This window comes from Schistocerca cancellata, chromosome 9 (assembly GCF_023864275.1).
Source record: "Schistocerca cancellata isolate TAMUIC-IGC-003103 chromosome 9, iqSchCanc2.1, whole genome shotgun sequence".
In the NCBI taxonomy this organism is placed as follows: Eukaryota; Metazoa; Arthropoda; class Insecta; order Orthoptera; family Acrididae; genus Schistocerca; species Schistocerca cancellata.
The window spans coordinates 296,528,563-296,552,077 of NC_064634.1; the positions used below are offsets into that span (position 1 = coordinate 296,528,563).

At 41.4% G+C, this 23,515-nt stretch overlaps 1 protein-coding gene across 1 annotated transcript in view; it reads right to left on the bottom strand.

Annotated features, from left to right (window-relative positions):
- The window catches only part of LOC126100790 (odorant receptor Or2-like), a 48,780-nt gene extending 37,370 nt beyond the window's left edge, over positions 1-11,410 (bottom strand). The window contains exon 1 of the mRNA XM_049911412.1: positions 11,202-11,410. Coding sequence (XP_049767369.1) covers positions 11,202-11,368 — 167 coding nt within the window. The 5' untranslated portion in view covers positions 11,369-11,410. The remainder of the gene's footprint in view (positions 1-11,201) is intronic.
- Between the last annotated feature and the right edge of the window lie 12,105 nt (positions 11,411-23,515).

Sequence of the window (23,515 nt, forward strand, 5' to 3'; positions counted from 1 at the left end):
CTTACTTTTGGTTAAATGTTATAGTAGCAACTGGTCTCCTTAAATCCAGGAAGTGTACATGCCTTTATTCAAATAAAGGAACTTTGAAATTACAACTCCAGCGGATTTTATTCATCATGAAAAATACAAGTATCAGTGGATGTCTCACTAAGAATATATTGTGAACAGTATATGTATCAAATGTACTACGAGAACACATGCTCAGACAACAGCCGACTGACGTATCATCGCCTTTCCAAACCATGAAGGACAGAAACGTTGAATTTGGAGAAAGTGTTGATCTTATACTGTAGGCATCGTTTAAAGAGATTTTTTTGAAATTCCCCCCCCCTAAGGGGGGGGGGGTGAAACAAGGAATGCTAGGTTTTTTGAAAATATGTCGCTATTAAGGCATTTTTAAAGCTGTAACTACGAAAATTGGTATTTGGTTCCTCGGTCAGAAATAAAAAAAGCAGTGTTTCAGCATTTTTAGAAATGCAGCCCTTCAGGGGTTGAAATAGTGAGGGAAATTTTGTCTAAACAAATCATTATTAAAGAAGTACTAAAGTATTTTTAAGGCTATATCTTTGAAAATTGGTATTTGACTTCTTGATTAGAAATAAAAAATTAATGTGCAGTGCTTTTGGAAATTCAATCCCTAAGCGTTAGAATAGCGGATGCAAATTTTTATGAAAATATTTCGTTATATTACAACATTTCTAAAGCCAAATCTATGAAAATTGATATTTTGCTTCTCAGAAATAAAGAAATGTGCATTAGGGAATGAAAGTTTATATGGCAGTATCACTACAAGAACTCAAAAAGAAGGAGTAACAAAAACCTCTGACTCCAGTTACCAGAAGCGCTTTTTGGTCAGAAGTACTTTCGGAGGTGACCATGCTTCTATGGCCTTAATTGGCGCGAAAAGTGAAGAAGTTGCTGCAGTTTACGAAATTAATCAAAGAAAGCTATTTAAAAGTCACGACTTTGTAAAATTTGCGCAGGCCTAATACATGTTTATAAAACTAATTTTGTTGTAACTTCATCGCAAAAGCGAGCGAAGCAGCGGACATTAAGTTAGCTAAAAATGAAACACTGGAGCAAGTGAAACATGTTAATTACTTTTTAAAATATCTTAGAATTACGAAATGGTCGAAAAAATTAAGATGTGAAAAATTAAAAAAAACCTCAAACAGCACACTTGAAATTTTGGTACTAAACATGCAAAATAAAATAGGTCAGAGGTGAATTTTACGTGAGCTAAAGCTTGAAACGGGACAGACTGAATCATAAATACTGAGGTTTAAAACCACTTTGTATAGTTCACATGCATAAAAAAAGAGGTGAAAGGAAACAGACGACAGGAGCACCTACTAAGATCTATCAAAGAGACCACAAAAAATCCGAAAAATAAGTGTAAATCGAAAGGGAACGGGCAGTCTACAGAAGCAAGGAAAAGATGGTGAACGTAAGCGACAAAGAAACTACTGTATAAGGAAATTAAAGGCGACGTTTCAAAGCATAGCTCTTGTCATCTTCAAGCAGCGTTCTTACCGTTCATGACGAGAAATCTGCGTGGTTTGTCATTGTAGTATCCATATTTTTGGTTTAGCATTTAATTTGTTAGTAAAAATGTTGGTTGTTACTCAACAAGCGTTAACAATTGCGCTCAGTACCATCCTCTATGGACATGGCAATGAGTTTCAAATATTGGTTTATGCAGGGTCTTTCCTCACTAGCTGTTTAAAGAGTTGCAAAAATGATTATATATGGGTATATGACGACTCACTCTAATGTTTTCTGAGCACCATGCTTTGTAGCAAAAAACATTAATTGAATAACAACTTATTCACGACCATCATATAGCTGCAATTAATATTATATTTGTCAACACCTGCATGTGTTTCGTGATATACTCATTATCCACCCCAGATCTGTCATAAAATGTGAAAATGTTCTTGAAAGCTATTTTAATAATGCAGATGATGGCAAAAACACAACTCAATTACTAACACTTAAAAGGGGATCTTAAGTACTTACAGGATTTGCAGGTCAGTGCATGGATATCGATTTCCTAAAGCAGCACAGCCCATTTCTCTAAAAAACTTGAAAACATCTTAGAAGGTCAGGAGATTTCCGAGCCTTTTTAACAACAAAACATTTTAAATCATCTGGCAGTTGTGCACGAAACACAAATGTCTCTTAATGGTAAGGATTCTGGTTCGAATCTCGCTAACAGCTACTCTTATGGACCTTTATTTAAGATTCATATTTATCACCAAATATAAATTTTAATTAACAAATACGCGACCATAAATTTTTTATAAAATCAACAACTTTTGATTTGTTATCACTAATTACATGAGTACGTGAATATTCTCAATACATTCAAATTTCGTACAAAAAAGCGAAACATCAAACGGAAAACCAAATAGTTCATTTCCAGAACTTGAACATATACGTTTTTCATATTAGGTGCATTCTGCTACCACCTACTGCCAGGTACTCCATATCAGCGTCCTCAATAATCATTAGACATTGTGAGAGAGCGGAATGGGGTGCTCAGTGGAACTCGCGAACTTCGAAGTTGTGTCATACGTCTGTACGCGAGATTTCCACACTCCTAAACATCCCTAGGTCCACTGTTCTCGATGTGATAGTGAAGTGGAAACGTGAAGGGACACGTACAGCACTAAAGCGTACAGGCCGACCTCGTCTGTTGACTGACAGAGACCGTCGAAAGTTGAAGAGGGTTCTAATGTGTAATAGGCAGACATCTATAGAGACTATCACACAGAAAATCCAGTATCCATCAGGATCCACTGCAAGTAGTATTACAATTAGGCGGGAGGTGAGAAAACTCGGATTTCATGGTCGAGCGGCTGCTCATAAGCCACGCATCACGCCAGTAAATGCAAACGACGCCTCGCTTGGTGTAAAAAATGTAAGCATTGGACGATTGAACAATGGAGTGTGTGGCGAAATAAATAAAAAACATTAAGTTTATTTATTTATTTATTTATTTTGAAAAAAAGGAAAAATTACGGACATGGAACTGTAACTTTAGAATTTTTGAAAGGCTTTTTAGCGGACTGTCTTGACCGTTTTGAATGCGGACAAATTCAGTGCTGTGTGAAATTTGCCTGTAATATAATTTACCATTCCGATTAATTACATTTTTGAATTCTACGTCATTGTTGATTTATTCAGAGTTCTCACCTTAGACGTAAAATTCGTCCTTCTGCCACAATATTAATTCATTTGCGCCGTCGATGTTCTTCTCTTTGTTGACCGTGTGTACCTTCCTGAGTCGGCATTGGTTCACTTCACTAAGACGGTGGAAACCAAGGCATACAATGCTACGTCGCTTTAAATAATTCTCGTAAAACTTAGATATTTCTCACTATTTTTTATTCACAACACAATAAGACTTGCTGTGCTCGTCGCACAAACCATAATTACTAACTATATGGCTGCCTTTCCACACACTCCAAAAATTACGTCCATCCTCCACAAGGCAACAATCGAAAGTGTCTCTTAGCTCCTTCTTGGAGTATGAAACAAAAGAGAATCCAATGTGAACATTACAAAGATTATAATCTACATGCCTCTCAATTTAATCTTTGGCGCAGCCTTTAAGGTATTGTATGTCTCTGCGTCGGAATGTGTCATTACAAGTGACGAATCACGGTACACAATGTGGCGTTCCGATGGCAGGGTGTGGGTATGGCGAATGCCCAGTGAACGTCATCTGCAAGCGTGTGTAGTGCCAACAGTAAAATTCGGAGGCGGTGTTGTTATGGTGTGGTAGTGCTTTTTATGGAGGGGGCTTGCACCTCTTGTTTTGCCTGGCACCATAAAAGTACAGCTCTTTGCAGACCTTTAAAACACCTTCTCGCTTCCAATTGTTGAAGAGCAATCCAGGGATGGTGCCTGCATCTTTCAACACGATCGAGCACCTGTTGATAATGCATGGCCTGTGGCGGAGTGGTTACACGACAGTAACATCCCTGTAATGGACTGGTCTGCGCAGAGTCCTGACCTGAATCTTATGGAACACCTTTGGGAATGTTTTGGAACGTCGACTTCATGCCAGGCCTCACCGACCAACATCGATACCTCTCCTCGGTGCAGCACTCATTGAGGAATGGGCTACCATTCCCCAAGAAATCTTCCAGCACCTGACTGAACGTATGTCCGCCAAAGTAGAAGCTGTCAGTAAGGCTAAGGGTGGGCCAACACCATATTGAATTCCAGCATTACCGATAGAGGGCTCACGAACTTGTAAGTCATTTTCAGCCAGGTGTCCGGATACTTCTGATCATATACACACCCACACCCACACGCTCCCCCCCCCCACACACACACCCACACACCCACCCACCCACCCAACCACCCACCCACCCACACACACACACACACACACACACATATATATATATATATATATATATATATATATATATATATATATATATATATTGAAATCTGACACATGCAAACCGCGCTATTGTTAAATGTAAAAAGCTGTACAGCTTTTTACATTTAACAATATTGCGGTTTGCATGTGTCAGATTTCAATTTTTTTTCATACGATAAATAAGCAAAAACAAAATATTTCCACTTCAGAACAGTTACAGAATTTCACTAAAACACTTGATATCAACAAGAATCAGAACAGTAACATCACCATTGCAAAATTTGTACCTGACATATTCAGCTATTGGCATTTATGTTAATGCTCACGAAATGTGCACCTAACTGCGTACGAAATTCTTCTAATCTTCAAAGGTGAATTTTTTCGATCTTCTTTGAGTATTCCGTCACACCACTTTAGGAAACTGATGCCCGTGCACTTAGTTTCAAGTCCTGTAAGTACGAGGGAAATAGAGTATGGAAAACCTGTAAGGTTTTCTTTTTAGTGAAAATGGGTAGAGTTTGCACTGTTTACGTACAGACCTCATGGTACAAGTACTTCTTGATCATCGTACAGTGAAAACTGAAGGAAATGGATGAAAAATGTAGGAAATCTACACCAAGCCAACACTTGGTGGTCCTAATAATAACAGGCCACCACGATTTGCAGCATATAATTTGCCACGTATTCGTCAGCTCACTGTACTGTAAGCGAAGTAAACTAAAATCGAATGAAACTATACACTGCTTGAAAATTGCTAAGGTGTAGAGACAGTGTTGTACATGAATAATCGCAGCCAATGATGGACGAGATGAAACAAGGTGCATACATGACAGAGGTGGAGGGATATATTTATAACGAAAAACTGTATAGACTTCACCTAAAGGGAAAGCAGTATAACAGATATAAATGAAGTTCGCATTTGACACGCATCAGACTCCCAACACAAAGGTCCATAACAGACTCTCTGTAAGAATATGCCCTCCTCGGGCACTAATGCGCATTTAGCAACTGTTACTCAAGCTGGCTACAAAACTGTAGAGGAGTCATTAATTATGTATTTCAAAATAAAACACCTGTTACCTGATGTTTTAAAACGGGTCGTACATCTTACAGTTTTCATTTGTCATTTTTTTGTAGTTTTTTCTTTTTCTTTGTTCTTATCTACAAAATTTGTTAAAGACTTTTTAAAACAACAATAATTTACGACAGAAATACAAATAAATGTTGTTGTTTTAAGAAATATGTAAAAAGATGATAGAATAGAGCAGAGATTTGTTCGCGCCGTCGCCGATTGTCCCTGGCAGTGAATGCCTCGGAATGGTTTCTTCGAGTTATTGATCACCAGAGACAACAAAAAGTTTAGTTAGTAGTAAACAAATGGTACTGCTAATCGTATGCATTGACATTAGGTGCTCGTCCATGTACAACATTTGGTGCTTTCTTGGATAGATAGTCAGCAGCATACACTTATTTACTGTTACATCTCTATGTTCCTCCTCTTCCTGTTCTTATCCATTAGCACCGTTTTCACATCACTGTGAGTATCGGTATCCACCTCTGGAGATTGTTGTTACGTTGCATATAGGCATGTCTGTTGTATCCGCAGATGCTATTCATGTATTGTTTTTGAAACACTGTTTGTCAATGCATTTAGTTGCACCCATTGTTCCTCGTCTCTTATTGTTGTGTATGTATGTATACCTACTTCTGTGTAGCCTAAGTGCGGTGTATGGCCGGCGGCGGTGGCCGAGCGGTTCTAGGCGCTTCAGTCCGGAACCACGCGGCTGCTACGGTCGCAGGTTCGAATCCTGCCTCGGGCATGGATGTGTGCGATGTCCTTAGGTTAGTTAGGTTTAAGTAGTTCTAAGTCTATGGGACTGATGACCTCAGATGTTATGTCCCATAGTGCTTTGAGTCATTTGAGCCATTCTTTTGTGGTGTATGTCTAATGTTCGCTTACTGCTAGCAGAAGAAGATAGTGTGTTCTCGGGCACCTTCTTCCCCGCATGCGCATGTAGATGTCTGTCTCACATTCACACGGTTTGTGTGAGTGGAATAAGGTCCGTGTTCAGTTAAGATAAATACACTCCTGGAAATTGAAATAAGAACACCGTGAATTCATTGTCCCAGGAAGGGGAAACTTTATTGACACATTCCTGGGGTCAGATACATCACATGATCACACTGACAGAACCACAGGCACATAGACACAGGCAACAGAGCATGCACAATGTCGGCACTAGTACAGTGTATAACCACCTTTCGCAGCAATGCAGGCTGCTATTCGCCCATGGAGACGATCGTAGAGATGCTGGATGTAGTCCTGTGGAACGGCTTGCCATGCCATTTCCACCTGGCGCCTCAGTTGGACCAGCGTTCGTGCTGGACGTGCAGACCGCGTGAGACGACGCTTCATCCAGTCCCAAACATGCTCAATGGGGGACAGATCCGGAGATCTTGCTGGCTAGGGTAGTTGACTTACACCTTCTAGAGCACGTTGGGTGGCACGGGATACATGCGGACGTGCATTGTCCTGTTGGAACAGCAAGTTCCCTTGCCGGTCTAGGAATGGTAGAACGATGGGTTCGATGACGGTTTGGATGTACCGTGCACTATTCAGTGTCCCCTCGACGATCACCAGTGGTGTACGGCCAGTGTAGGAGATCGCTCCCCACACCATGATGCCGGGTGTCGGCCCTGTGTGCCTCGGTCGTATGCTGTTCTGATTGTGGCGCTCACCTGCTTGGTGCCAAACACGCATACGACCATCATTGGCACCAAGGCAGAAGCGACTCTCATCGCTGAAGACGACACGTCTCCATTCGTCCCTCCATTCACGCCTGTCGCGACACCACTGGAGGCGGGCTGCACGATGTTGGGGCGTGAGCGGAAGACGGCCTAACGGTGTGCGGGACCGTAGCCCAGCTTCATGGAGACGGTTGCGAATGGTCCTCTCCGATACCCCAGGAGCAACAGTGTCCCTAATTTGCTGGGAAGTGGCGGTGCGGTCCCCTACGGCACTGCGTAGGATCCTACGGTCTTGGCGTGCATCCGTGCGTCGCTGCGGTCCGGTCCCAGGTCGACGGGCACGTGCACCTTCCGCCGACCACTGGCGACAACATCGATGTACTGTGGAGACCTCACGCCCCACGTGTTGAGCAATTCGGCGGTACGTCCACCCGGCCTCCCACATGCCCACTATACGCCCTCGCTCAAAGTCCGTCAACTGCACATACGGTTCACGTCCACGCTGTCGCGGCATGCTACCAGTGTTAAAGAGTGCGATGGAGCTCCGTATGCCACGGCAAACTGGCTGACACTGATGGCGGCGGTGCACAAATGCTGCGCAGCTAGCGCCATTCGACGGCCAACACCGCGGTTCCTGGTGTGTCCGCTGTGCCGTGCGTGTGATCATTGCTTGTACAGCCCTCTCGCAGTGTCCGGAGCAAGTATGGTGGGTCTGACACACCGGTGTCAATGTGTTCTTTTTTCCATTTCCAGGAGTGTACAACACCGCGGCTGGGATCGATATATTTCACTCTCAATCGCTCCCTTACGTCATGGAGGAAGTCGTGCAGTCTACGTCCCTTTTCATTTACATCCCGCTCACCTTGTCATGAATCCATCCGCCAACTTGTAAGGCGACGTGTCGTCTGTATCGGTACACCAGTTACTGTGTGTCCTTATCTTGTCTCCCCGTCTTTAACCAGCACCTTGCACCTCTGTATTTGATTGTGATATCTATGGGGCATATTCCGAGTACCACACAAAGTGCACCCACTGAGGTGGTGCGAAAGGCACCGAATAGCCTAAGCAGGACACTTCTCTGCCCTCGTCTGACTGAAGCTTTTTTGGTGACTAAGTGCTAGTTGCGGCGCTGTGTACTGATTCGAAGATCGTACAGTGGTGTGTCCGATGACTGGTAGAGGTAGTCTGTAATGTTTTCAACTTAGTCTCATCAGTTTATGCAGTATTGTTTCTGCTTTGTCTGTTGCTAGTTTTATGTGTTTCATGGAAATTCAATTTCTCATCTATAGCGCTTAACATTTGCTCGTTTGATGTTTGTATCCCCCATTTTAACTGAAGGGTTCCTTTCGAGTGATCCTTTCAGCTATGTGTATGTTGTGTTGTTTTGTTTTGTTACACTCCTCTCTCAAGTCGGTTTTCAGTTCTTGCACGGTTCGAGGAGGAGGTTTTTGTTGAGAAACATGTCTACCAAGAACATTCCACGCGTGCTCTATTTGGTTTTGGTGTGTAACGTTCCCACCCCCACCCCCACCCTCCTCTCTCCATATTAACTTTTGGCCAGAACCACTTTCCACAGTGAAGCGGGATTCGTCGGAGAGCATCACTCTGGACCACTGGTGCTGTCCCCAGCAAATCTCTCCCTACACTAACGAACTCTTTGTCGACGATGACGTTGCTGAAGTGGAATGCATTCAACAGGCTTGCGAACATACAAACCAGCCTGATTTAATCGCCGCGAAATGGCTCTGGCAGAGAAAAGTATATCGGTAACGATTGCAACGTCTGCAGCGATCTGCCTAGGAAAGAGATGTCTGTTCTTTCTCACCACATGGGCTAGGCATCGATCCTTTTGCGGTTTGGTGATGCATCTACGACCATTGGCATGCTTTCGCATAGCATTTCCACCTTCAGTGGCCTTTTTGACCGCGAGATGACACTTCTGTGCACATCCTATACTGTGGCCACAGTAGTGACATTGCGGACTGCTTAGAACAGCCCAACTGGTTGTCCACAATATCACTGAAATGATGTCTTGCGGACATGTTGCCATACCACATGTAACGTGGAACTAATCAGTTCCACAACAACTTCCGACAAACATCGTACTGCATGAGCTGTCGAATGCATACAGAGCGTTCGTGCACAGGCATCTCTGCAATTAACATGTCCCGGCCTCCACAATTCATTTTACTATCATTAACAGCGTGTTCCATAGGAATTGGCGGTTGTTCCGTACCAACTGGCAATTGTTCCTTAGCCGGTGTCAGTTGTTATTTAGCAATTGTCAAGCAGTGTATTTTACGAAAGACTACGTGCTGATCAATACACATCAAAATAAACTGCTGTAACACGTAACTTCATGAAAAGAAGCTGATTTAGAGATGGTGCTAACATAGGAAATTCCTCTGAGATGAGACTTTTAGCCGCAACTTCACCGATCACACCGTATTGTGGTTTCTGGATGAGTCGTACAAAATATACAGAGTAGCCACAGCTATTTAAAATGTTTTTTAACAATTTCTGTCGTCCCGAGACAATATTTAAAAATAATTGCGTACTTTGTATAGTAATTAAAGTAGTGTCTATAGCCACAGTGTTGTACAGACAAGTGACTGGACGTTCCCGATGTGGATGCTCATTCTTTCGTAGAAGGGTATTTACTAATCTTAGTGAAGAAATTTCGCGAGAACTACCATACATTATTAGTTCATGTTATAAGTTCCATATAAACAACTGTAAAAATTAATAATAATATTAGTATAAGGATTACCATGTAAAGCAGGTGCTGCCAGGTGTGAATATACAGACGTATCATTTTAATACTTCATGTTTGCTAAATACTGACGCGAATTATTAACAGAAGAATGGTTTAACAGCTAGAAACTGACATTGGGGAAGGTCAGTTTGATTTCCAGAGAAATACAGGAATATTTGAATCAATACGGGTCCTACGACTAATCGTAGAAGATAGGTTAAACAATGGCAAACCTACATTTATTGCACTTGCATATTTAAAGAAATCTTTTGACATTGCTGACTGGACGACACCCTCTGAATTTCGAAGGTATCAGGGATAAAATAAAAGGAGTGAAACGTTATCTGCAACCTGTACAGAATCCAGACTGCCATTATAAGAGTCTAAGAATGTGAAAGGGAAGCAGTGGCTGAGAAGGGACTGAGACAAAATTATAGCCTGTCGTTATGTGCATTGAGCAAACGCTAATGGAAAGCAAGGCAAAATTTGAAAAGGGAATTAAAGTTCAGGGCCAGAAATGAAAATTTTACCGTTCGTCGATGACTTTCTAATTTTGTCGGGGACGGAAAATAATTTACAAAAACATTTGAATGGAATAGACAGTGTCTTGAAAGAGGGTGTAAGAAGAATATCAACGAAAATAAAACAATATTAACGGAATGTAGCCGAATTAAATCAGAGTACCCTGATAGAATAAGGTTAGGAGATGTTAGTAAATGATAAACTACTTGGGCAGCAATAACGGGTGTTGGTTGAAGTAGAGAGGATATAACAGGCATACTGGCAACAACAAGAAAAGAATTTTGGAATAAGATAAATTTGTTAACATCTGATATTAATTTTTTAGGAAGTATTTTCTGTAGGTGTTTCTCTGGAGTTTAGTCTTGTACGGAAGTTAAAGCGAAACGATGAGCTGTCCAAACAAGAAGACAGTAGAAGATTTTGGAATGTGGTGCTACAGAAGAATGCTGAAGATTAATGAGGGGCTACTGAATCAAACCGGGAAAAAAAGAAATTTATGACATAACATGACTAAAAGAAGGAATCGATTGACAGGACACGTCTTGAGACATCATGGAATAATCAGTTTCATGATGGAGGGGTAGGGGGTAGGGCAGAGTGTCAGGGTTGTAGATGACCACTAACGGATAAATACAGTAAACAAGTTCAACTGGATGTAGGTTACCATGAGATAAGGATGATCGCACAGGAAGTATTAGCATGGAGAGCTGCATCAAACCAGTCTTCAGGCTAAAGACCACAACAACAACGTAAAGATTATAAAACAGTTTACGCAACTTCAAAATCTCCTGGTGAAATCGAATGCACTCCACTAGCCTGGCGTACACTCTATCCTGGATGACATCCTGGGCCCCAGCGTCGGCCGGTACATCAGCCTTGATGGTGAGTCCGTAAGAGTGGGCGAGTTTCTCTGGCAGCACGGCGTCTGGCTCCAGGGTCGCCATCTTGGGCAGAGCGATGTGGAGCAGCCTGAGCTGCGCGGTGATGTAGTTGATGAGCCCCACGTAGTAGGCGTCGGGCACGTTGGTGCAGATGTACATGAGCACCAGCCAGTAGCACATGATGATGTAGGCCGCCTCGTAGCCGGGCGAGCTCACCGGCAGCCCGCCGAACCACCACATCAGCATCGGGTAGTTGTGGCCCAGGCGGCGGTCCAGCGTCGCGTTGTCTGAACGACAACCAAAACACCGTAACTCAAACATTGTTCTTCCTAAGTGTACAAAAATTAAATAGAACCTTGGTTCAACATCAGTGAGCGACGGTTTTAAGACTTTTGGCAGAAGGCTGACAGAAAGGAAAATTTCTCATCTTGAAATATACACTGCGCAACAGAATTAAACAGTAAGTTAAATCCCGTAATTTTCTTGCGTTTGAAACGCAGAAATTGAAATTTGTGTGAAAGATGCCTACGATTTTCCTCTGTAATGGTGTAAAAGCGTGGTGCCCTAGGATGTCTCAGGCTCGAGGACGCTTCAGACAGCAAGGTGTCAACACATGCGAAAAAAAGACCAGAGCTCAGAAGTTCATGCGACGTGCAAGGTGTGTTAATGATGTCACATTGGCACCAGACTTCACCACAACGCCACTGTGCACGTCTCACGCGATAGGTAGATCGGCACACCCCCTCTCTTACCCACATTTCGCCCCCTTATTTTGACACCTCTGCGATGGTGGTCAGAACGGCAACACCCATCGTTGACATCACGCGGTGTTCTTATGGGGAGCCAAGGCATACATTCTGGACGCACTGCCGCTCACAACCTTCACGATAAGGCTTCAGGGGGTGGCATAAGAGGCGTGAATGAAATTATCCATTTCCTTGGGGTGTCGATTCTCACACATTTCGCGGCCAAAAACGGCAGTTCACATTGGGATGAGCAACAGAACAGCGTTCTTGACAACCTTTGACGCCTCTGAATCTCTGGGCGTTTCAACCCCTCTCTAAGGACATTGTGGGGCTGCATCCATATTGCACGTGACTGAACCGCAATCGTTGCTCTTGTGTACAGGTTGGATAGTCCAAAGCCAGTCAACGAAATTAGAACATGATCAGAAGCAGCTAAGAGAGCTTGTGCTTTTTCTGACCCTCAATTACTTTCTCCTGTGATGTGATCATGGGTGAGTGCGACATTGACACACGAATAACTGTAATGGTATAGGGTCCATCTAAGATCCTTCAATTCGGAAATACTTGAGTGGCTCTCGCCCACATTGTGCTTTTGCAGAGAAAACCTGGGAAGCATCCCTAGCCGCCTGCAGGCAGGCAACCACTTGACACCTCTCAAATGCAGCTCCACAGTATCTTAGAGGGGGGACTGAAACTTCCGGGCGTGTCAGCAGCATCAAAGGTTGTCCAAAATGGCGTCCTGTTGCTTATCGCACTGAGAACTGTTGTTCCCGACCGCGAAATGTGCGGGGATTAACACCCTAAGGAAAAGATTTGTTTCATTGACCAAATTATGCCACCCACTATGGCAGTTCAGTGTCGATTGTGAGCGGCAGTGAGTCTGAAACCTTTGCCTCGGCCACCCACAGGAAAACCACGTGATTTCAACACTGGGTGTCGCCGTTCTGACCTCCATCCCAGAGGCATGGAAAGCAGGGGTGGAATGTGGGTAAAAGGGGGTGTGATGGCCTTCTCATAGTGTCATACGTTCATGGTATCCTTATATAGAATTGTGGTGAAATTTGGTGCCAATATCACATCATTAACCCACCTTACTTGTCACACGAACTTCTGGGTACTGGCCCTTTTTCGCATGTGTCAACGCATTGCTGTTTGAAGCGTCGGCGAACCCGGGGATGACGTCACAGGATGCCATGATTTTGTACCACTAGTGGAAAATTGTAGGTACCTTCGAGCCAAATTTCGAACATCTAGACCGCAGTGGAAGACAGTTACGGGATTTCGAAAAAGTGGTCCTTTAATTCTGTTGCCCAGTGGCGTTCATATCGACATACCTTTTGCTTTGCTACAACATGTTGTGTTGTGACGGAAGTCAAGCGACAACCTGCTGAACGGAATGGGTTTGTTTATACGGCTTTTTAAAGTAGCTTCGTTGTATTGCTGTCGTTCACATCCAAATCGGTAAGCTGGAATAACCGATCAGTCTTTTTTTTTTTTTTTTTTCGACGATGAAAATTCATCCTAAGTTGGTGCATCCTTACAACAAATCCATTATTTCATTATCAGCAGCTAAGAAATGAGTCGCTCAGTTTAAACGCAATCTTTCTTCTCCTCAAGATGATCCTGTGTGAAGAACATTTCGGAACCGTAACCACATTTGAATGTTTTATGAAAGCGTGCCATACGCTATTCCAGGGTTGGTGATTCAACGTACGTGAAATAAGTTATGTGGTAGTTACATTCGAAGAAAGAGTGAGGTGCATATTACATGAAGAATTCAGGACGATAGAGCTTTATGTAAGATGCTTGCCACATCTATTGATTGCTGACTAAATGCAAATGAGGAATCGTAATTGTTTCCTCCACAATTCTTCCGTTGAATGAGACATTGGCCCTCTACTTCAAACATGAAGAGAATCACCAATCAAAACCATGATCGAGAGGAAGAAATTGCCGAAAATGTGAAATCGAATTTCAACTATCAGAAAGGTTATGACGAGTGTTTTTTGGGCTGTAAAAGGTCGTCTTCTCACTAGTTATCTTGGTGACGATAAAATAATTGCTGAAGAGCACTGCTGAAATATTTTGAGCGACTTGGATGGAGAAATTGTTGGAGAAGAGGTCAGGATAAAGCACCTACTGAAAAACATAATTGCACTGTGGGATAGTTGAGAGATGTCAAGTAGGTGTTGTTACAATATCTATTCTGTTCACTAGGTATGAAGCCCTATGTCTTCCACCCATCACCACATGTTAAGATATTAGTTAGTTGAAAACGATTTGATTCCAGTGAAACGAGAACGAAATTCATTGTCCTAATAAGGGACGTCCAAAAAGAAATGAATTTTTTGCCTAAAAAATATTAATGCCATTTCCATCGTAATGGTGGAACAATGGTTTCACTGTGGAATCTGTCCGCAGCTCGTGGTCTAGTGGGTAGAGTTGCTGCCTCTGGTTCACCGGGTCCCGAGCTCGATTCCCGGGCGGATTGGGGATTTTCTGTGCCTGGGGATTGGATGTTCGCGTTGTCCTCATCATTTCATCATCATCATCATCATTCCAGACAGTGGCTAGATTTGACGGTGTAAAAATTGGGAGCTTGTACGGGCGCTGATGACAGCCCAGTTGAGCGCCCCACAAACCAAACATCATCATCATCATCACTGTGAAATGTGCGCTTATTGATATTTATAAGTAAGACATCCGAACTGCATTTCTGCATTTATAGTACGGAGATTGTGAGAAACCACTCTGGAGTTACAATTTTCGCTCTAACAGCTGACAATTTAGTTTTGAATTAAAAAATTAATTAAAACTAATCTGTCTTTATAATTTGAGGAAAACCACTTGTTTTTACTTTCACCAGAACAAAACAAAACAACATTTGCTTACAGTCTAATTTAGATGTCGCAAAAAAGTACAAAAGTTACAAAATTACGTAAGACACAATACGAAGTTATACTACAAAATCCTCTCACTTCAGTCTGTGACCCAACTTGTCATTACTGTGACCAGTCGTAGAACTAACAACAATCAGTCAATAAAAAGCGCAACACATGCTCAAATTGAGCAAGAGCCTGCTTGAACGTGTCGTTCCTCATTTATGAAACACTCTGGATCATTTCCACCACTAGCTGTACCAGCTCATCGAAGACCAGTTTACAGCTTGTAGATTCGACGCAGTACATACGTATAATGTGTCACCCTGCTGTCGCTCGCCACCTGATGTAGCACTACCAGCACGTTATATGGATGTGGGTCCCTGTTTTTTGGGATATGTCCGAAAGAACAGACGCCAAGCAGTCATATAATTGATTCTATCGATGGGCAGTGAATCCATATTATTCAGTGTGGATGCACTATTACGTTCGACCTCCTGCGGAAATCCAAAATTAGCGAGCACTGAGAACATGGACTGCAGACAGTTGGCGCGAGATGAGACGGCCAGGGAGCGGGACGAGATAGTCCATGCATGTTAACGCAACTCCCTAATAAGCAGAAGATCCCTGGTTCAAGTCCCGGTGTGGCTCGTCACCAGTGATACGGTATGAAGTCCCGATGCAACTTGATAACATTAGTTCCTTCCCCTTCCTTTCCCTTCTACCCCCTCCATCTTCAGCTTACGTAACTACCAGCACAGATTCGGGGGTCGTTGCCTCAATGAGTAGCTATGAACTGTAGACACATGACTCGTGTCTCTTCTAGGCAGTTGAAACACCACCACTCGGGTGGCGCTAGTTGTTTGCACCTGCAGTTCCACTGCGCTACCTCGTGAGTTCTCGGGAGACGAAGGTTGTGCAATAGACATCACAGCAAACCATGAAGACAATTTGTCCTTGTCCGAGACACAGAATGACTTTCTTATAAATAGTTATACAATGCAACCTGGTAATGATTGAGAGTATCCAGAACTCTGAATGTGAACATTTTAGGTTAAGGTTTACCATGATTGTTATTGATATCGAGTCAAACAAACAATTCACTCTTAGCAGTCACTCTTTATTTATAACCACGACACGTTTCTAAGGTTTAAAATCCCGAGCCAGCTGCCGCAATTTTTCCGTTGTGTCCTGCCCTCTCTCCATCTCCACACCCTCCAACTCTTTTCCAGTACCTATCCCCCCACCAGATGATGAATTTCGCCCTGATGTCTATCCCTCCTAGCAACTCCAACCCCACCTTCCTCCTGCCTCCTCCTCAGGGCTGCCTCTCCACTCCCTCCCTTCTCCTGAGTGGCTTTTCCCCTCCTACATCCGCTATCTCTCCCATGCTCCCTTTCAGTGTCTCTGCACTCTTTCCTGCCTTGTCTTCCCTCTTCATCTCCCACCCTGCCCACCTCCTGCCTCTTGGGGCGCCCCCTGCCCCCCCTTCTTCCTCATCCTGCCACCTCCCTATCCCCCCATCCCCTCTTTTTCCCTCCTCTCCAACCTCCAGTCCCTTGGCAGGTACCTACCAGTGGTTTCTTTTATTCTTTGTGAGTGTTTCGTCATTTCCAGTTTTTTTTAAGTGTCTCACTTTGTATGAATTTTATACTCTGGCCGACTTTTACCTTGCGTTTGAGTCCAGTGATTTTAAGCACGCAACGAATCACCAGCTGTGTTCTTTTAACTTAATGTTGACTTTTTAATTGTCCCCCAATGTCCCCATATTAGTGTATATTTTAACTTCCATCATCTCCATTTACTGTACTTTTATGTCCCCCTTTCCACCCCAATTTTTCATGTAAGAGTTCCCCTAGTATTTTTGTTAAAGCCATTTCGCTGAAGAATGAGGGACTGTGCCGCTGCCAGCTGTCCCCTGCCTATATGGGGCAGGGGAATGAAATTACAATAAAGGAAAAAAATCGGAGGTTTAAACCCCCATCATCTGGTGGATATTCATGTGTTAGTATGACATATGTGTATTGTGTTACGATATGGGGCAGCTTGTGGCACACACAGGTTTCCTTCTCTGTCATAAAGTACCACATCCAAACTGTCATATTTTGCAAACAAAGATGGTATCTGAAAATTATTTCAAAAAGTCACAACCAACAGTTTGCAGAAACCATCTTTGTTTAAAAAATATGTCAGTTTACATGTGATGTGTTATGAGGGAGAAAGGGGCCTGTGACCACTGGAGGCAGTGCCACAGGTTACCACAAAATCGTTACACAGCACACACATGTGTCATACTAATGCATGTAAAGCCTCCAGTCGATGGAGATTTAAACCTTAAAACCTTGTCATGAATATAAATAAATAGTGTCTGGTAACAGTAAACTTGTTGTTTCATTCGGTATCCAGAATTTCCAAGCCGGAGCCAAGCACAGTGGCCAGGTCACAAACTTTTTGAAGCCAAGTGCAAGCCTTAGCCAGGTGGTAGAGGATATAGGTTCCTTGTGCAAGGGATTCACAAAGCAGGACCATGTGATGATAGTGGGTGGAGTGGGAAACAGTATTGATAGGGATCAGGGTTACAGGATTGAGTGTGACCTGGTGAAAATAGCCTCAGTAACGATCCATACCAATGTTGGGCTGGTGCCTGCTTTCATGTGGCATGATCAGCCCCAGTCGAACTGCTCTGTCAGGAGGGTAAATGCGGAGTTGGATCAGTTGCATTGGGCGGCCACTCTTTCAGACATTGGATTGGTTCCTGTCGAGGCTATTGGTAGGGGGATTTCACAAGGCATGGCGTACATTTCAATAGGAAAGGGAAGGGTAAACTGACAGGGTTGTTAGCGAAATCCATAAGGGGGGACACTAGTACTCATGGATGTACCTCTTTTTTAGACTAATATCAGTGTCCAATGAGAAGTTGAGGCAGGCAGGTGCTAAAGAGGTCCAAAACTCACAAAATTCTCACAACAGGAAAGTAAATAATAATGTTACCCTATTTAACCAAAATATTGTTGGATTAAAGAAAAAAGTAGATTCTCACAAAAGTAAAGTAAAAAATAATGTTACCATTTTTCACCAAAATATTCCGGGATTGAAGAATAAAGTAGATGAGCTCCTGGTTTGCTTAGATGACATTGAATCTGATAATGTAATAGATATACTATGCCTGTCTGAGCATCACATTGTGTCTGATATGGAAAAGGTAAATATCAGTGGTTATAAACTAGCTGCACATATGAGTAGAGAGAATAGGGTGGGAGGAGGAGTTGCCATATATGTCAAAAGTTATCATTGTGTATAAAGCTTAGATACAAAAAAGTTTTGTCTAGAGCAACATATAGTAGCATGTGGCTGTCAACTTAAACTGAAGGAGGGCTCTTTTATAATTGTAACAGTATATAGGTCCCCTTCAGGAAACTTTCATTTATTCCTGGAAAACTTGGATGCATTGTTGTGCTATCTGTCAGATAGGGGAAAGCAAATTATTATTTGTGGGGACTTCAATGTTGATTCACTGAAAGAGTGTAATAGGAAGAATGACCTGGAAGTCTTGCTGGGTTCTTTCATTTTGACATCTGTCATTAATTTTCCTACTCGTGTAGTAAAGGAGAGCAGCACATTGATAGATAACACTTTTATAGACCAAGATAGGTTTAAAAACAGAAATTCTTGTTCTGATGAGAATGGGCTTTCTGATCGTGATGCTCAGCTAGTTGCAGTATATGACATAGCTCCATTCAATAATTCAAAACTACCCTCCAACGTTGTGTGTACAGTTAATGGCTCAAAAATTAGAAATTTCAGAGAAAATCTTCAGTAGTTAGACTGGAATGAGGTGTACAAGGAACCCGATGCTAATTTAAAATATAACTTATATCATGATACACTTGTAAGAGAATTTGAAAACTGTTTCCCCAAGAGATTAGTTTAATCTAATTATAAGAAACCATGCAAAAAACCTTGGCTTACTAAAGGAATAAAAATATCTTGTAACCACAAAAGGGAACTGTATCTAACAACAAGAAAGAGTAATGACCCAGAAACAGCCAAATATTATAAAAACTACTGTGCTACATTAAGAAAGGTTATTAAAAAGTCCAGAAGCATGTGCATCAAGTCTGAGATTAATACCTCTGATAACAAAATCAAAACAATTTGGATTATTATTACAAGGGAGACAGGACAACCAAGAGTACAGGATGATGGTATCACCATCAAAGCGAATGGAAACTTGATAAACAACAAGCTGGAAGTCGAAAACATTTTGAATAATCATTTTTTAAATGTTGTAGAGAAAATACGATCTAAATGTTCATTAGAAGAAGCAAGGCAGTTAATGGAAGAGGCCTTACCCCACACCATTTGATACAATTGATATTCCACCCACCTCTCCTTCTGAAATTGGGAAGATAATAAACTCTCTCAAGAATAAAAGCTCACATGGAATTGATGGCTTTTCCAGCAGGATAATGAAAGTTTGTTCCCAAGAAATAAGTGGGATTCTTAGCCACATATATAATGGCTCCCTGAAGCAGGGCATTTTTCCAGATAGACTAAAGTATGGCATTGTTAAACCACTGCATAAAAAGGGGATACAACTGATTTCAACAACTACCGCCCAATCTCTCTCCTGACTGCCTTATCCAAAATTCTTGAAAAAGTAATGTATTGGAGAGGAGCTTCACACCTTTGCAAAAATAAAGTTTTAACAAAATGTCAGTGTGGTTTCCAGAAGAGTTTCACAATGGAAAATGCTATATATACTTTTACTAATGAAATATTAAATGCTCTAACTGGAAGTCACCCATTGGGATTTTTTGTGATCTATCAAAGGCTTTTGATTGTGTAAATCATGGAATACTTCTAGATAAGCTCAAGTACTGTGGTATGAATGGGACAGTGCTCAAATGGTTTAAATCATACCTAACTGGAAGAGTGCAGAAAGTTGAAATAAACAGTTCACATAATATGCAAAAAACAGGTGATTTCTCAAACTGGGGAACAATCAAGAATGGGGTGCTGCAAGATTCGGTCTTGGGCCCTCTGCTGTTCTTAATATGTATTAATGACTTGCCATTCTATATTCACGAAGGAAATGCAAAAGCTGGTACTTTTTGACGATGATACAAGTATAGCTATCACACCCGACAGACAAGAATTAACTGGTGAAGTTGTAAATGGTGTTTTTTAGAAAATCATTAAGTGGTTCTCTGTAAATGGGCTCTCATTAAACTTTGACAAAACACAGTATATACAGTTTCACACAGTAAATGGAATGACACCATTAATAAATATAGACTTCGATCAGAAATCGGTAGCTAAGGTAGAAAATTCAAAATTTCTAGGTGTATGCATTGATGAGGGGTTGAACTGCAAAAAACACACTGAGGATCTGCCGAAACGTTTGAGTTCAGCTACTTATGCTCTTAAGGTCATTGCAAATTTTGCCGATATATATCTGAGTAAATTAGCTTACCACACCTATTTTCATTCTCTGCTTTCGTATGGCATCGTATTCTGGGGTAACTCATCATTGAGTAAAAGAGTGTTCATTGCCCAAAAGGGGGTAATCAGAATAATTGCTGGAGCTCATCCAAGATCATCCTGCAGACACTTATTTAAAGAGCTAGAAATCTTCACTGTAGCCTCACAATATATATATTCCCTTATGAAATTTGTTATTAACAATCCAAACGAATTCAAAAGTAATAGCAGTGTACATGGCTACAACACTAGGAGAATGGATGATCTTCACTATTCAAGGTTAAATCTAACTTTGGCTCAGAAGAGGGTAAATTATGCTGCCACAAAAGTCTTTGGTCACTTACCTAATAACATCAAAAGCCTGACAGATAGCCGTATAGCATTTAAAAGGAAATTAAAAGAATTTCTTAATGGCAACTCCTTCTACTCATTAGATGAATTTTTGGATATAGTAAGTGGATAATTTCCCAACCCCACAAAAAAAGTAAAAAATTAAAAATTAAGAATATTGAGTGTTATGTAATATTTTGTCTAATTTAATATCTTGTATAGACACCTTTTATTAACCTGACACATTCCACATCATTACGAAGTGTCGTATTCATGATCTATGGAACAAGTACTGATCTAATCTAATCTAATCTAATGTAACATCAAAACAACATGAATAAACAACTGACTTCGAACCATGAAAGTGACATGTCAACCAGGCTTAAGACAACTTTGTAAATGCAAAAGTACAAAATCAAGTCAGGACAAAATGAGTGTCGCTATGGTGAGAAAAAATCACATCATATGGCCGCAAATGACAACTATAAAAGAACAATGATAAATAATAAAATAATATTTAATCATAGTGAAAGAAAAAATATCAAGGAAAGTTGAAAAGGTATTTCTAAAAGTCCAAAGTTACAGGAATGGAAGGTTACTTCAAAAAAATTATTCTGAAATCTTTATCAGAATTTTAAAAGTATTAGGTATCAAATATTCCTGTTGTGAAAGCGGTAGACTTGGCTTAAATAATGGTAATGAATATGAAATGGTTACCAAATACTTCGATCAGCTTCTGAACGTACGACAACCATACCATTAATTAAGATTTCACATAATTCATAAAAATGTAAAACATTTCCTCCACCCAATAAAAATAAAATTAAGGATGTGACTAAAACTCTAAACAATAATAGACCTAATGGAGAAGGTTATAAACGGTGTTCATAGAAGAATATCCCAGTTATAAATTTTAATAGTATCAACTGTAATCGTTGTAGAACTTTTTTTTCTTTATTGTATTTTAGTGCCCCATAAGGAGCGGACTGGCAGCAGCATAGGCGCCGCTCTTCAGCCGACAGACAGTGCATAACAGGGAGACATTTAAAACAACATAATCGTGGTCGTGCGGTAGCGTTCTCGCTTCCCACGCCCGGGTTCCCGGGTTCGATTCCTGGCGGGGTCAGGGATTTTCTCTGCCTCGTGATGGCTGGGTGTTGTGTGCTGTCCTTAGGTTAGTTAGGTTTAAGTGGTTCTAAGTTATAGGGGACTGATGACCATAGATGTTAAGTGTCATAGTGCTCAGAGCCATTTGGATCTTTTTTTTTTTTTTTTTGAAAACAACATAAAGGAGGAAATATGGCGAAACAGATATAAAAAAGGGGGAAACACAATGAAAGATAGCGTAAAAAGGGGGAGACTGTAAAAAAGGTGATAAAAATCTAAAAACTGTATACAAAAAAACCACAGACTGTGACGATTAAAAGAAATACAAGGCGAACGATGGCCGGAGCTTAAAAGTTGCGATGGGTGGCGTACCACGTAACAATCACTGACAGCAACACTATGTACAAGTCAGACGTCACATGAGAACAGCTCCTAACACAACACTGACGTAGAACACCGACGACGACGAACAAACTTATGTAGAATATTGGTTGAAGCTCATAATTAAAGAGTAATTCAAATGTTTTTAGATGAGAACGCGTGCGAGTATTACTTTGCTGTTTTTCCCTTTGCAGCGCCACACATGCAAAGTTGGAGACCCCTGTGCGTAAAGAGTATTACGTTCGACAGTTCGCTAAGAGTGAATCTGTAATTTCAGTACAACGTGCGTTTCGTTTAAAGTTTAACTGTGATCCCCATGATGCAAAAACATCCGCAAGATGGTCTAGTCAGTTCGAAGTGACCGTATGTATGTGTAAAGGGAAAGCAACGAGAAGACCAAAAGTGTCTGAAGAGGATTTTGACTATGTCAGAGCTTCGTACGTTCGCAGTACTCAGAAGACTGTTCGGAAACAAGTCTTGAACTTCAGTTGCCAAAGGCGAAAGTGTGAAAAGTTTTAAGATGAGGTTTTCACATGGGCCCATATCAGTTACAATCGATACGTACTTTAAAGCGGGAAAATGACTTCCGTGACCGTGTGGTGTTTCATCTAAGTGGGGAGGTATATAGCTGCAATGATCGTTTCTGAAGTCAGAACATCCTCACGAAATTGTACAACGTCAAAGAAATTCCCCAAAGTTAAACGTTTTCTGCGCTCAGTGCCAGCATCAAGTGTATGGTGAATTTTCATTTCATGGAGCTATTGAAACAGACGTGGCTTATCTGGATATGTTGCAAGAATGGCTCTGCAAAACTTTATGTAGCAGAAAGATGGAACACCTCCCCATTCGATCACTTTGTACGAGATCAAAATCCCTAAGCGTTGGATTCGTTGTAATGGTCAACATGAAATATCTCTTTTCCGCTGGCTTTCACATTCACCTGGACTCATGCCATGCAATTTTTTGTTTTGGGGCTTTATAAAAGATCATGTCTATGTTCCGCAACTACCTAATAATTTTCCAGAGCTGAGACACAGAACTGAAGAGGCTATTGCTTCCATTACTCTGGACTGGTTAACAGAACAGTGAGAAGTAATGAATTATGGGTAGCATGCGTGCCACATAATAAAAGTCGCACGTGCTGAATATTTATAAGAAAATGTATATTAGGTTATCTTCCATTTGAAGTATAATTTGTTGTAAATAGTCTAAATTAAACTGTTGTAATATACTACTGAAAAATTATTTTATGGATATTTTCAGAGAATGAAAGTCACATTAAT